The sequence below is a fragment of the Pholis gunnellus genome, assembly GCF_910591455.1.
Source record: "Pholis gunnellus genome assembly, chromosome: 14".
Taxonomy (NCBI): domain Eukaryota; kingdom Metazoa; phylum Chordata; class Actinopteri; order Perciformes; family Pholidae; genus Pholis; species Pholis gunnellus.
The window spans coordinates 4,569,717-4,584,952 of NC_136541.1; the positions used below are offsets into that span (position 1 = coordinate 4,569,717).

The following is a 15,236-nucleotide window of genomic DNA, read 5'->3' on the forward strand; positions in this document are numbered from 1 at the left end:
AATTACAGTTCTTCTGCGTTGAATTCTTACTGTGATGTTCTGTGAACGTCTGGACAGGTGAGAAAGTGAGATGAAGGCTCAACCCCAGGTACCAAAGCTGGGGCTTCCTGCAGGGACAACAACATCTTTCTCACTCTCACACATTGATCTTTTTTTCCCACATTTACTTCGTGGTAGCGTAGTGCCCACCCTCTGGTTCCAGTAACGCTGTTAGCATCGTTACCGCCATGTTGAGAGCCATGTGGAGGCACTAGATATGCTCTGAATTTTTCATTTAACACCTTTATTAACTACGCTGCAACATAGAAAACTAGTTCCTCTTAAGGGAATAAATAAATTAACAAATATAGTGCTAATAATAATTAAAACATTTTCAAAAGAAGCCTGCAGGATTAGTTGAAACAGATAATTGTACTTTTGTTAATCATCTTTTCGTGAACTTATACGTTCAACTCTGCCTTCTTGACAAAGTGTTGAACTAAATTAGTCTTGAAATCAACAAGCAGATGTCAAGCAGTAAAAAATAGCTTAGAGAGGAACTTCAACAACAGGAACTAACACCCTGAGCGAGGTTTTGTGGTTTTGACAGAAAGAACACAACAGTGACTGTAGCCCTGTGGCTTCAGGTCAGTCTCAACTTTAGTCTGATGAAGAGCAGTTGTGTGCAAACGTCTCTTAGGTGCAATAAATAAGTGGTGGTTGGAGCCCTGCAGCGTGCAAACTATTTGTTTGTTAATTCCAAAACAGAACACAGATTATTGCAGCGTGCAGTCAGACAGGACAAGCGGACAAAGACTCTCTCATGTCTATCTTTGTGATACTGGGGCTGCTGGTCTGCATTGAGGCACAAGGTAAGAACACTGTCCACTAACATGTTATCAACAGATACAGCAGTGATGCCTGAGCAGAACTCATTATTGTGACTCGTGAACTGAACATCATGAAGTCGCTTCAGATTTGATCTCATGATTAGCAACACTTGTCAGGAGGAGATTGATTATTAATTGATCACGTATCTAAGAAGAGAGACTGATTCCTGAGAACTAGAGAGAAAGTTAACACAAATTATATTACATTTAATTTGGGTCTGCTTTGTTTTGTAGATTTGTGTGTTAAGTGATGGACAGGTTTAAAACTTAAAACGTAAATAAGTCCAAAAGTACATTTATGGTAATAAAGATGGCATCACTGTAGGCCTGATGAATAAAGAAACTAAACACTACTAACTGCAAAACTAATTCTGCTTCTTAATCTAAAACAAATAGTTTCTCACGTTTTTTTTCCAATGTTAAGAATTAAAGTCAAAGCTTCTGCATAACAATTTAAGAAAAGTTAAAAAAAAGAACAATATTGACTGAAATCTTTAAATAAAAAAACAAAAAACATAATACCAGTATAGTAATAGAAATGTTATTATAATGTGAAGTCTTTACATTAATTTGCAGACACTTTTGTCTAAAGCAACTCACATTTGTCTCTTATATAAACACACATGAAGAACAAGTTGACGCTCTTGGTCAAAGACACTTTGGCACATCGACAAAAAGAGGAAATGATGAAAGCTGGTGAACAATAGTTTGGGTAAGAGGAAGAGAAAAGAGAACAAAGTGAAATATAGTCCTGTCTTTCATAAGAGATAAAATGGAAATACTTTTTAATGTTAAATATGTAAAACTCTGATCAACATCTTGCTCTCAGTGGGCTTAGCTTCACCTGTTAAACTCTTCTTTCCTGAAGCAATCTGTGTCACCAGACCAAGCTGATGTAAAGCATTTGAAGAGAACTCTTCCAATCAATGATAAGCTGAAGGTGTTTAAACTGATGGTTCAATGTGTAAGAAGTAGGGATGGAGTAACATTCAGTGTTGACCCATTAATCATATATTGAGTGTGATGTTTATTGTATTATGTGTCTCCTGTTTTCACAGGGCCCAGTGCTGTGACTACTGTGTTTGTGAAGAAGGGAGATGATCTGATTCTGAATGTTGATGCTGATGTTCCTGAGGATTTTTATAATGTTGACTGGAAATTCAATAACACAGCCATTTTAGTAAGATTTGCACCTGATGCACCTAACCGTTTACATCCTAATTACACTGGAAGGATTGAGTTTCCTGTGAAAAAATTCTCTGTGAAATTGAAGAATCTACAAGAGGCAGACAGTGGAGTTTATGCTGCACGAGTGTCAACGCTTCAAGGAAACAAACCACTAGCTGAATACAAGGTCACAGTTCAAGGTGAGTTTGTTCACATGTCAGACTCTGATAGAGAGTTTCTGCTGCCATGTTTCATGACTTCTTCACAGAAACGTTCCCCCCTCAGGTCCAGTGTCTCCAGTTGAACTGACAGTGGACTCAGTGGACTCAGTGGACTCCAGAAGCTCAGACTCCTGTAACCTCACTGTGACCTGCAGTACACAGCACTCTCACATCAGCAGCACGTTTAGATGTGTCAACCGAACCTGCAGTCAAGAGGGAGGAGAGCAACCAGAGCTCACAACCTCTGGTGCTTCTCTCCAGCTCTACCTGTTGAATAGCTCCATCATCTGTAACCATAGCAACCACTTCAACTGGACCAAAGACTTTAAAGTGATTGAACACTTTTGCCCCCAATATGCTGGTAAGACTGAAAGACAAGACGACTTCCTGATAACAGTTTTGTGTTGAAGAAAATGATTGTGTGTGTTTTAAATGAATTAGTTCTGAACATGTCTGAAGCACCTTGTCAGGCTGCAGGAGTGAAATACAAACTCAACTAGAAAACACAAACAATGTTATTTACAGGAAGGAACACTAAATGACATAAATAATTCAATAACTCAGTTACGTGTTTGCTGTAGAAACTGATATTATTTTAGTTCCTGTCGTGCTGTAGCGTCACAGTCTGAATCTGTTGTGTCAGATTTGTGATGAAGCACCTGTTTCGTTGTGTTTCAGGTTCAGAGGGTTCCTCTGCTGGTACATCTGTGTACCTGGTGAAGATCGTGGTGTTCTCTGTGGGTCTGATCATCATGGTGTCTGCCGTCATCACTGTTCATCTCATGGAGAAGTTCAAGAAGCACAAATAAACAAATAGTTCTTTATCAGCCAATCATACGCTCTTATCTAGGAAAACTCAAACGTAAAGGTTCCCTGTGGAGTCTGTGATCACTGCTGGCACTATACAGCAGTTCTATTTGTTGTGTCCCTATTTAGTTTGTGCGAGCCCTCAAGTACACATTCCTGCCACTGATCTCATGCGATACCACTGATCCACAGCTGGTGGCAGTAACACACCAGGAAGAGACAAAGAGGTAGAAGACTGAAAGCCAGCAAACAATGAGGTCAACAATTTAGGGTTTAAAGTATTTATAAAATCAGCTTTGCAAATGTTTCATGGTGAGAGAAATGTATTCAAAACGTGGACTCAATGATGCAGTTTGATCAGAAAAACTTGATGTAAACATTGTTTCTTCACAAGAAAGATTTTTGTTGATTATCATTGATTATAACAAATATCACTGTTTTCACTTTGTAAATAAAATGATTGCACAGAGATGAACATGTCAAAATGTTTTTGGAGGATGTTATCTTGAAAAACAAACAAAAAGTAACTTTCTATATGATCAAGACCAACAATATACAAGAAATAGCCTTAATGAATACACTGTATATAACACATATTTGTCTGTTTGTATGTACAGTATGTTTACATTTTAGCTTCAGCATGTTTTAATCTTTGGGTGGAAGCAGTGTCTGCTCCATGCACCTTTATTGGAAACGTGTTAAAGCTTCATACTTATCTTGTATTTGTGTGATTGATGGATCCCTAAAGGTGACACTGACCCCCTCTGGTGTATTGTGAGTTTTCAGCAAGGAGTCAATCAGTGCTATTGTTATAGTAAACACACTCGACACACTGAATTCATGACAACGTATATTATAGAAAAATAAAGCATTTAATGCCAATCAAGCTTTTTTTTTCTTTGTTGTTGTTCTTCATCTTCAGCACAGCTAAAAACTTTGCAGAGCAACATTTTCAAGTTTACAAGTATTTGATTCCCTTTCTATCTTTAAAAACAACACAATGAGATAACACAAGAGTCCTGCAGTCTGTAGCTTCAAATCACACCAATCGTGTGAGGCCTTGAAAGTCCAAACTGTAAATCGTTGCTCGTTTATGAAATAATTACAGTTCTTCTGCGTTGAATTCTCACTGTGATGTTATGTGAACGTCTGGACAGGTGAGGAAGTGAGATGAAGGCTCAACCCCAGGTACCAAAGCTGGGGCTTCCTGCAGGGACAACAACATCTTTCTCACTCTCACACATTGATCTTTTTTTCACACATTTACTTCGTGGTAGCGTAGTGCCCACCCTCTGGTTCCAGTAACGCTGTTAGCATCGTTACCGCCATGTTGAGAGCCATGTGGAGACACTAGATATGCTCTGAATTTTTCATTTAACACCTTTATTAACTATGGTGCAACATACAAAACCAGTTCCTCTTAAGGGAATAAATAAATTAACAAATATAGTGCTAATACTTATTAAAACATTTTCAAAAGAAGCCTGCAGGATTAGTTGAAACAGATAATTGTACTTTTGTTAATCATCGTTTCGTGAACTTATACGTTCAACTCTGCCTTCTTGACAAAGTGTTGAACTAAATTAGTCTTTATCTTAACAAGCAGATGTCAAGCAGTAAAAAACAACTTAGAGAGGAACTTCAACAACAGGAACTAACACCCTGAGCGAGGTTTTGTGGTTTTGACAGAAAGAACACAACAGTGACTGTAGCCGTGTGGCTTCAGGTCAGTCTCAACTTTAGTCTGATGAAGAGCAGTTGTGTGCAAACGTCTCTTAGGTGCAATAAATAAGTGCTGGTTGGAGCCCTGCAGCGTGCAAACTATTTGTTTGTTTGTTGCAAAACAGAACACAGATTATTGCAGCGTGCAGTCAGACAGGACAAGCGGACAAAGACTCTCTCATGTCTATCTTTGTGATACTGGGGCTGCTGGTCTGCATTGAGGCACAAGGTAAGAACACTGTCCACTAACATGTTATCAACAGATACAGCAGTGATGCCTGAGCAGAACTCATTATTGTGACTCGTGAACTGAACATCATGAAGTCGCTTCAGATTTGATCTCATGATTAGCAACACTTGTCAGGAAGAGATTGATTATTAATTGATCACGTATCTAAGAAGAGGGACTGATTCCTGAGAACTAGAGAGAAAGTTAACACAAATTATATTACATTTAATTTGGGTCTGCTTTGTTTTGTAGATGTTTTTTAAAGTGATGGACAGGTTTAAGACTTAAAACGTACATAACATACGTAAGTCCAAATGTACATTTATGGTAATAAAGATTGCATCACTGTAGGCCTGATGAATAAAGAAACTAAACACTACTAACTGTAAAACTAATTCTGCTTCTTAATCTAAAACAAATAGTTTCTCAAGTTTTTTTTCCAATGCTAAGAATTAAAGTCAAAGCCTCTGCATAACAATTTAAGAAAAGTTAAACAAAGAACAATATTGACCGAAATCTTAAAAAAACCCCAAAAAAACCATAATACCAGGATAGTAAAATATATGTTATTATAATGTGAAGTCTTTACATTCATTTGCAGACACTTTTGTCTAAAGCAACTCACATTTGTCTCTTATATAAACACACATGAAGAACAAGTTGACGCTCTTGGTCAAAGACACTTTGGCACATCGACAAAAAGAGGAAATGATGAAAGCTGGTGAACAATAGTACGAGTGAGAGAAACTTTAATCCTCCCGTAGAGTAACTCCCTCAGTAAGTCTGTGGAAATAGTCGCTAACTGCCTGATTTACTAAATACATTCATGGCCTGTCTGAAGCTGGAGGAACAATAGTTTGAGTAAGAGGAAGGGAAAAGAGAACAAAGTGTAATATAGTCCTCTGTCTTTCATTAGAGATAAAATGGAAATACTTTGTCATGTTCAAAATGAATACTTTGATCAACATCTTGCTCTCAGTGGACTTAGCTTCACCTGTTAAACTCTTCTTTCCTGAAGCAATCTGTGTCACCAGACAAAGCTGATGTAAAGCATTTGAAGAGAACTCTTCCAATCAATGACAAGCTGAAGGTGTTTAAACTGATGGTTCAATGTGTAAGAAGTAGGGATGGAGTAACATTCAGTGTTGACCCATTAATCATATATTGAGTGTGATGTTTATTGTATTATGTGTCTCCTGTTTTTACAGAGCCCAGTGCTTTGACTACTGTGTTTGTGAAGAAGGGAGATGATCTGATTCTGAATGTTGATGATGATGATCCTGAGGATTTTTATATTGTTGACTGGAATTTCAATAAAACGGCCATTTTAGTAAGATTTGCACCTGATGCACCTAACCGTTTACATCCTAATTACACTGGAAGGATTGAGTTTCCTGTGAAAAAATTCTCTGTGAAATTGAAGAATCTACAAGAGGCAGACAGTGGAGTTTATACTGCACAAGTGTCAACGTTTCAAGGAAACCAACCACTAGCTGAATACAAGGTCACAGTTCAAGGTGAGTTTGTTCACATGTCAGACACTGATAGAGAGTTCCTGCTGCCATGTTTCATGACTTCTTCACAGAAACGTTCCCCCCTCAGGTCCAGTGTCTCCAGTTGAACTGACAGTGGACTCAGTGGACTCAGTGGTCTCCAGAAGCTCAGACTCCTGTAACCTCACTGTGACCTGCAGTACACAGCACTCTCACATCAGCAGCACGTTTAGATGTGTCAACCGAACCTGCAGTCAGGAGGGAGGAGAGCAACCAGAGCTCACAACCTCTGGTGCTTCTCTCCAGCTCTACCTGTTGAATAGCTCCATCATCTGTATCCATAGCAACCACGTCACCTGGTACAAGGACTTTAAAGTGATTGAACACTTTTGCCCCCAATATGCTGGTAAGACTGAAAGACAAGACGACTTCCTGATAACTGTTTTGTGTTAAAGAAAATGATTGTGTGTGTTTTAAATGAATTAGTTCTGAACATGTCTGAAGCACCTTGTCAGGCTGCAGGAGTGAAATACAAACTCAACTAGAAAACACAAACAATGTTATTTACAGGAACACTAAATGACATAAATAATTCAATAACTCATTTACGTGTTTGCTGTAGAAAGTGATATTATTTTTGTTCCTGTCGTGCTGTAGCGTCACAGTCTGAATCTGTTGTGTCAGATTTGTGATGAAGCACCTGTTTCGTTGTGTTTCAGGTTCAGAGGGTTCCTCTGCTGGTACATCTGTGTACCTGGTGAAGATCGTGGTGTTCTCTGTGGGTCTGATCATCATGGTGTCTCCCGTCATCACTGTTCACCTCATGGAGAAGTTCAAGAAGCACAAATAAACAAATAGTTCTCTATCAGCCAATCATACGCTCTTATCTAGGAAAACTCAAACGTAAAGGTTCCCTGTGGAGTCTGTGATCACTGCTGGCACTATACAGCAGTTCTATTTGTTGTGTATCTATTTAGTTTGTGCGAGCCCTCAAGTACACATTGCTGCCACTGATCTCATGCTATACCACTGATCCACAGCTGGTGGCAGTAACACACCAGGAAGAGACAAAGAGGTAGAAGACTGAAAGCCAGCAAACAATGAGGTCAACAATTTAGGGTTTAAAGTATTTATAAAATCAGCTTTGCAAATGTTTCATGGTGAGAGAAATGTATTCAAAACGTGGACTCAATGATGCATTTTGATGAGAAAAACTTGATGTAAACATTGTTTCTTCACAAGAAAGATTTTTGTTGATTATCATTGATTATAACAAATATCACTGTTTTCACTTTGTAAATAAAATGATTGCACAGAGATGAACATGTAAAAATGTTTTTGGAGGATGTTATCTTGAAAAACAAAAAAAAGTTACTTTCTATTAATGTATGATCAAGACCAACAATATACAAGAAATAGCCTTAATGAATACACTGTATATAACACTGCATGTGGTCCTATTTACAATAAAAAAATGTACATTATGTTTCAATGTTAGTTTCAGCATGTTTTAATCTTTGGGTGGAAGCAGTGTCTGCTACATGCACCATTATTGGAAACGTGTTAAAGCTTCATACTTATCTTGTATTTGTGTGATTGATGGATCCCTAAAGGTGACACTGACTCCCTCTGGTGTATTGTGAGTTTTCAGCAAGGAGTCAATCAGTGCTATTGTTATAGTAAACACACTCGACACACTGAATTCATGACAAAGTATATTATAGAAAAATAAAGCATTTATTTCCAATCAAGCTTTTTTTCTCTGTTCTTCATCTTCAGCACAGCTAAAAACTTTGCAGAGCAACATTTTCAAGTTTACAAGTATTTGATTCCCTTTCTATCTTTAAAAACAACACAATGAGATAACACAAGAGTCCTGCAGTCTGTAGCTTCAAATCACACCAATCGTGTGAGGCCTTGAAAGTCCAAACTGTAAATCGTTGCTCGTTTATGAAATAATTACAGTTCTTCTGCGTTGAATTCTTACTGTGATGTTATGTGAACGTCTGGACAGGTGAGAAAGTGAGATGAAGGCTCAACCCCAGGTACCAAAGCTGGGGCTTCCTGCAGGGACAACAACATCTTTCTCACTCTCACACATTGATCTTAAATGTATTAAGATCTAATTACTAATACCTTGAATTGTGATGTTACAAAAAGCAACTCTTGAACGTGCGTGATGCTTAGTAACATTTATTCATTGTTTTGCAGCAGAAAAGTTTGTGTTTTGGAGAATCGTTCCATATCAGAGCAGGTCACATAAACTTAAACATCAAAAGCTTTGGCAACACTTAAATAGAACTAGAAACTTTACTAATTGCAGTATGTGGAACACAATTCCTCGCTAATTGTTGAAGGACCTGGCAGGCTTCTCCACCTGAGCATACAGGCTCTCTGGCTGAGTGCCTCCAGTCTCAGTGGGTATCAGGGATCCAGTGTGAGGTCCCACCATGCTGTAGGTGGAGGTCGGAGAAAGACCTGAAGCATCATCTGTTGGACTCTGATCCGGAGGTTGGGCTGCTGTTGTGACCTGGAAAATAAATCACAAACATCTTTAGCAAACGCTGTCTGATATTTTAACGTTACACGTTATTTTTAACGTGGGTAAATCTCCCGAAAATGATGAGTCTGTTTTTCACAACATTATAATGAATTTGTATCTAAAATGCATGAGACTACTACAAAATATATTTTCAGGCTCTTTTCATGAAGAGCTGAGTTCTCAGGAATCTGTTGGCTGAGAGAGCACATCACACTGCAGCTAAAGCACAAGCACATAAACAAAGCTTTGACAACACAAAGTACGTTAGAAAAAGACATTGCAAATGATAGTTTTTCTGCGTCTCTTGACTTGTTCTAAGATTGAAAGTTAAGTTTGCAAAACAACTAACACACGTGTAGACAATGAGCAGATCTCACCTGAGAGTCTTCTGCTCACATTGTTCATCGTGTAAGAAAATGCAGAAGTGCAAAACCATCGGCTCAGCAGGAAGTCACATTTATGCCAAAAAAACGAAGCAAAGGGAGGAGACAATACAGCTGTGATCATGAAGTAGATGTGATGCAAATAAAAACCTGTGGCCTAATTTAAATGACATTGTTGCAGTATTTTAGACGCCAGCATGGGATTAGATATTTGTACGAAGAGTTTTGAAAACCCAACATCATTTGGAACGTTTTGCTGTTTTGCAAAGTGGAGAAACACAATGATTGCACAACTAAGACACAAGCAAACAACACACACACACACACATACACAGCAGAAAGAAACACAGTTTGAGTGGACTAATTGCCAGACGAGACCAGGTTTGAATTGATGGATCGTTTCCTCAAATGCGGAGAATGAAGTTTAAAAATTAAACTTACTTGAGGAACTTCATAAACCGTATTCTCGATGCTCTCTCTTTCATCTGCAGGTCAGTCAGAGAAAAGAAAAAAAAACAGCTTTAAAGATATAGCTTTACATTTGAACTGTTTTACAATTACATTACTGGAGCTGCTCTAAATTGAGTCCAGCTTGGTGTCTAAATTACTCCATCCTCAAACAGCAGCACACTAAAGCCTCTATGTGTGGGATTAGATATGTTGGGATGTTGGGGATTCTTAGAGGTTGTATCAAAACAATGTGCTGCGGCAGACAGCAAAGCATGCAGATACCTCTGGGACCTGAGCTGGGATGCTAAGAATGAACGGGCTAAAGCATAAAGACTGCACCAATTTTTGAGGTAATTTATTTTTTCAATGAAAAGTACATTTTGGTAATATATCACATATCTCTATCTATCTATCACAAAAACGTATTTCCTTTTCTGATGCAAGCATCCAAGGACAGACGATGTCCTACATTGTACAGATTGCAAAGCCCTCTGAGGCAAATTTGTGATATTGGGCTATATCAATAAAAATGTATATATATATATATAGGGGCTTTAAGTTACACAGAAGTTTGGCACAACATTGCCATGGTAAATAATGATCAGTTGTGGATTTCCTTACTGTATACTGTGTAATATTGCAGAAGATGAACTTTAAAAATTGTAAAAATATAGAGTAAACAAATAGGATTTTGTTAATATTACTTGTAATTATATATTTAAATTGTTTCTTGGACTTACGGTTTCCTCTCTTTCTCTTTCGATGGTAAAGAAACAGGACTAACAGACCAACAATGACGGGAATGATAATTGTTATAATAACAATCAAAAGGGTAGGGACAGGAACAGGGTCAGGGTCTGTAGAACAAAAAAACAAAACAACAGATGAGAAGAGTCGGCCTGATTTTATGCAACATGTTGAGAATGTGTCACAGTAGCATCACATGTTCCCAGCCCGTGCTTTTGACAGACTGCAGTTTTATTATGCAAATGTCTCGGTAACCTGATCTGTAGTAAGAAATCATTTGATTTATTTAAAACACTCACAATTTAACACTACCAACCTTCCAAAAGTCCCTGAATCAGCTAATTTAAATACCACCTGCTACTAAGTTTTACAAGGTCAACCTGGTAATATTCCACTGACCATTTTGTAGTTTGACTCAATAACCTACGAGCTATTCATGCAGCCGCTAGATCAGGGTTTGGTTGTTTTTTTGTGAGGGTTATACTAGGTTTCACTTGAATAAACGTCAATTTAAAAAATAAATAAAATAAAATGTTAAACTGACTTTAAACCCATTGAAACAAACACAAGTTATTGTTTTTCCTGCGCTTCACAAAAATGAATAAATAGCAGTTCAAAGTAAAAGATGTTAATCTTTAGATGTTAACAAGAAAAACATTAACAAATATTAGGAGTTCAACCACATTTGTAACAAACCCAATGTATTAATGTATTCACTTAGAAGTGTAAAAGATGTAATGAAAACTTAACACTGTGCATTATAATCAAGAAGTCTTCTTGTCTTTCAGTCTTACCAGCATATTGGGGGCAAAAGTTTTCAGTCTTGTTAAAGTCTTTGGTCCAGTTAACCTGGTTGCTATGGTTACAGATGATGTGGCTATTCAACAGGTAGAGCTGGAGAGAAGCACCAGAGGTTGTGAGCTCTGGTTGCTCTCCTCCCTCCTGACTGCAGATTCGGTTGACACATCTAAACGTGCTGCTGATGTGAGAGTGCTGTGTACTGCAGGTCACAGTGAGGTTACAGGAGTCTGAGCTTCTGGAGACCACTGTCAGATTAACTGGAGACACTGGACCTGAGGGGGGAACGTTTCTGTGAAGAAGTCATGAAATATGGCAGCAGAAACTCTCTATCAGTGTCTGACATGTGAACAGACTCACCTTGAACTGTGACCTTGTATTCAGCTAGTGGTTTGTCTCCTTGAAGCGTTGACACTCGTGCAGTATAAACTCCACTGTCTGCCTCTTGTAGATTCTTCAATTTCACAGAGAATTTTTTCACGGTAAACTCAATCCTTCCAGTGAAATCAGGAAATACTAAATGTTTTCCACCAGGTGCAAATCTTACTACATCGACCGTCTTATTGAATTTCCACTCAACAAGTGAAAAATCCTCAGGAACATCAGCATCAGCATCAACATTCAGAATCAGATCATCTCCCTTCTTCACAAACACAGTAGTCACAGCACTGGGCTCTGTAAAAACAGGAGACACATACAATAAACATCACACTCAATATATGATTAATGGGTCAACACTGAATGTTACTCCATCCCTACTTCTTACACATTGAACCATCAGTTTAAACACCTTCAGCTTATCATTGATTGGAAGAGTTCTCTTCAAATGCTTTACATCAGCTTTGTCTGGTGACACAGATTGCTTCAGGAAAGAAGAGTTTAACAGGTGAAACTAAGCCCACTGAGAGCAAGATGTTGATCAGAGTTTCTATTTTGAACATGACGAAGTATTTCCTTTTCATCTCTGATGAAAAACAGAGGACTTTATTTCACTTTGTTCTCTTTTCCCTTCCTCTTACCCAAACTATTGTTCCTCCAGCTGTACACAGGCCATGAATGTATTTAGTAAATCAGACAGTTAGCGACTATTTCCACAGACTTACTGAGGGAGTTACTCGACGGGAGGAGTAAAGTTTCTCTCACTCGTACTATTGTTCACCAGCTTTCATCATTTCCTCTTTTTGTCGATGTGCCAAAGTGTCTTTGACCAAGAGCGTCAAATTGTTCTTCATGTGTGTTTATATAAGAGAAAAATGTGAGTTGCTTTAGACAGAAGTGTCTGCAAATGAATGTAAAGACTTCACATTATAGTAATATTTATTTTACTATACTGATATTATGTTTTGTGTTTTTTTATTTAAAGATTTCAGTCAATATTGTTCTTTTTTTAAATTGTTATGCAGAGGCTTTAACTTTAATTCTTAGCATTTGGAAAAAAAAATTTAGTTTCTTTATTCATCAGCCCGACAGTGATGCCATCTTCATTACGTTTAAATTTACTTTTGGACTTATGTATGTTTTAAGTCTTAAACCTGTCCATTACTTAAATAAAAATCTACAGAACAAAGCAGGACCAAATTAAATGTAATATAATTTGTGTTAACTTTCTCAGGTGAAACTAAGCCCACTGAGAGCAAGATGTTGATCAGAGTTTTACATTCTATCTCTTATGAAGAACAGGGGACTTACTTTCACCTTGTACTCTTTCCCTCCCTCTTACTCAAACTATTTTTCCCCCAGCTTTAGCTAGACAGGTCATGAATGTATTTAGTAAATCAGACAGTGAGCAGTTATTTACACACTTACTGAGGTAGTTATACTACGGGAGGAGTAAAGTTTACATATGTGTCGTATAGGGACCGATGTATTTACTCCTTTTCAACATGGGGCTATACTGCGTCTCAAACCACCTCAAAGGTGTTCCTTTGTATCACAGACGTCTTCTACTGTAAAGGTTATAATATGAATATGAATTCAAGGCAGAAATGATAGAAAATGTCTAAATGAAAACTAAAAGGACTTAAAGAGAGCATTCCTTCACCAAGGAATCAAAATCCTCTAAATGTGTCACTTAAATAACACAAAAGGTTTTAGAATGTTTACAATCTGTGTCTGGATCCAGATCTTCATCAAAATATGGATAATATTGAATAATCTTGTTGACTAGCTGAGGGCAACGATATTTGAAAATGTGCATTCTTGTTCAAAGCTCTGATACTGTTCACTGAGACAGGCAACTTCCTGCCTCAACTTCCTGCCTGTCTCAGTGAACAGTATCAGAGCTTTGTACAAGAATAAACTGCACATCATTAAACTGCTGTGTGTTTCTACGGTACAGAAGCTTTGACTTTTAAAACAAATACAAAGACGATCAACAACCAAAAATATATATAAAATAAAGTTCTTACCTTGTGCTTCACATGAATTCAGCAGAGAAACGATAAAGAGAAGTGCAACCAAGTGCTTCATTCTGCAAAATGTGCTGCATGAGGAAGTGGTGAGGTGATTTTTGAACCGTGCGCAACAATTTTAACTTCTGGGGAAACTTCCGGACAATCAACTTTGACAAGTTTTAATGAAACGAGAGTTCCAAATAATCCCATTTCTTAAAAAAAAAAAAAATTTAATTCTTTGAACACCACAAATGAAACCATGTTTGTGTCCATATGATTGCCATGGCTCTCATATTTTATCAATCTAACATCCGGAAGCTTCGACTGCTTCTCTGTCCTCCTCTACTGTACATGTCATGAAACAAAATACTGCCTTTAATAACTCAAAATCATCTTTATTAAACCAGAGAGATTTGTCTCATTTGATCTCTCCATCTGCACTTTAAACACCATTAACATTCCAGAGCTTGATATTAATTCAATAAAATGTTACAAATACATACAATTACCAACATATTTAAATCCATCATACTCATCCTTGCTTCATCATTGTCACACATTTCCATCAGAATAAAATCAATATCAGAGACAAGATTACTTTCACATTCTCAGCACTCACCTCTGATGGTCCTTCTCATGTCCTTGCTGCCTCGGCTGAAAAATAAAAGGGGCTTCGACAAAATATTCGTTGTTAGTTAAATGTTAGTAACTCGAGAATTATGTGGACGCAGAGAAGGCTCCAACTTTACACAGAAAGGAGAGCTTCTACAGTAACATGTGCAACCCACAATAACAGGATGGGCATTTATATTAAGGTCGCAGCTGTTTGTGATTAAACATGTTCTCATCTTCTCGTTTGTTTAAAGCCACTGAGACAGAGAAACTGAAAATCCAATTAGCTTTGTAGGAAGGAAGCGTCTGCTTCAAATTCAATGATATTTATTGTGTAAGTGTTTTTAGTATAGTATCAAAAAACATATCGTCCTATGGCAAGGACCCAAGTTAGGCAGCTACTCCTCCTACGGTGCAAATGTACATCATGTACTTACATAAAGTGCTAACTGTCTGTCAATAACAGACATAACAGAAAAGAAGTAATGCCCACACCACCAACAGACTCAGTAGAGGCCATAGAGCACCTTGAACACAGTATATTCAATCTGAAGTGACTACATTCCAGTTGTAGTTCTACATTAGTTTAGCAGAAAGTGCTTCACCTAACATTTTACAGTGCATTGCCATGTGCAATACATATAATTGTCATTTTCTCTATGTGTCTTTAACTCAAAGTCTTCCGTCGTTGTACAACAGGAAATGTAATAATATCATGAGAGTGGGTGGGGATCTTGTGAGTTCTGTAAAAAATGTCATCACTCATTGGTGTCTAAATAGAATAAACAGCAAAACGAGATGAA

At 37.7% G+C, this 15,236-nt stretch overlaps 3 protein-coding genes across 5 annotated transcripts; 2 read left to right on the forward strand and 1 right to left on the reverse strand.

The window, feature by feature from the left end:
- Window positions 1-597: 597 nt before the first annotated feature.
- LOC306705845 (uncharacterized protein) lies at window positions 598-4,173 on the forward strand. Its single transcript, XM_079172710.1, has 4 exons — window positions 598-851; window positions 1,928-2,236; window positions 2,322-2,618; window positions 2,936-4,173. Exons 1-4 carry the CDS (start codon window positions 803-805, stop codon window positions 3,064-3,066), a joined length of 786 nt encoding a protein of 261 aa, XP_079028836.1. The 5' UTR covers window positions 598-802; the 3' UTR covers window positions 3,067-4,173.
- Window positions 4,174-4,815: 642 nt separating this feature from the next.
- Window positions 4,816-8,474, forward strand: LOC306706289 (uncharacterized protein). Its single transcript, XM_079173300.1, has 4 exons — window positions 4,816-5,015; window positions 6,224-6,532; window positions 6,618-6,914; window positions 7,228-8,474. The coding sequence occupies exons 1-4, from the start codon at window positions 4,967-4,969 to the stop codon at window positions 7,356-7,358; spliced, it is 786 nt and encodes a 261-aa protein (XP_079029426.1). The 5' UTR covers window positions 4,816-4,966; the 3' UTR covers window positions 7,359-8,474.
- On the reverse strand, window positions 8,227-14,709 carry LOC306706288 (uncharacterized protein). Of its 3 annotated transcripts, none has more exons than XM_079173299.1 (6): window positions 14,441-14,709; window positions 11,789-12,103; window positions 11,425-11,703; window positions 10,624-10,740; window positions 9,875-9,918; window positions 8,227-9,038 (listed from the first exon to the last, which is right to left on the reverse strand). In XM_079173299.1, exons 1-6 carry the CDS (start codon window positions 14,457-14,459, stop codon window positions 8,853-8,855), a joined length of 960 nt encoding a protein of 319 aa, XP_079029425.1. In that variant the 5' UTR covers window positions 14,460-14,709; the 3' UTR covers window positions 8,227-8,852. The 3 variants fall into 3 exon arrangements, with proteins under 3 accessions (XP_079029425.1, XP_079029424.1, XP_079029423.1); XM_079173298.1 differs by lacking the exon at window positions 14,441-14,709 and adding an exon at window positions 13,837-14,072 and having other exon boundaries at window positions 8,227-9,025; window positions 9,871-9,918; XM_079173297.1 differs by lacking the exon at window positions 14,441-14,709 and adding an exon at window positions 13,837-14,070.
- Window positions 14,710-15,236: the final 527 nt, after the last annotated feature.

Coding starts and splice junctions, on each gene's coding strand:
- LOC306706288 (XM_079173297.1), bottom strand. CDS start 13,897: ATGAAGCACTTGGTTGCACTTCTCTTTATCGTTTCTCTGCTGAATTCA. Junction 10,741..11,424: donor CTTTTGCCCCCAATATGCTG/GTAAGACTGAAA, acceptor TTTGTTCTACAG/ACCCTGACCCTGTTCCTGTC. Junction 9,039..9,874: donor CGGTTTATGAAGTTCCTCAA/GTAAGTTTAATT, acceptor TTTATTTTCCAG/GTCACAACAGCAGCCCAACC.
- LOC306705845 (XM_079172710.1), top strand. CDS start 803: ATGTCTATCTTTGTGATACTGGGGCTGCTGGTCTGCATTGAGGCACAA. Junction 852..1,927: donor GGTCTGCATTGAGGCACAAG/GTAAGAACACTG, acceptor CTGTTTTCACAG/GGCCCAGTGCTGTGACTACT. Junction 2,619..2,935: donor CTTTTGCCCCCAATATGCTG/GTAAGACTGAAA, acceptor GTTGTGTTTCAG/GTTCAGAGGGTTCCTCTGCT.
- LOC306706289 (XM_079173300.1), top strand. CDS start 4,967: ATGTCTATCTTTGTGATACTGGGGCTGCTGGTCTGCATTGAGGCACAA. Junction 6,533..6,617: donor ATACAAGGTCACAGTTCAAG/GTGAGTTTGTTC, acceptor TTCCCCCCTCAG/GTCCAGTGTCTCCAGTTGAA. Junction 6,915..7,227: donor CTTTTGCCCCCAATATGCTG/GTAAGACTGAAA, acceptor GTTGTGTTTCAG/GTTCAGAGGGTTCCTCTGCT.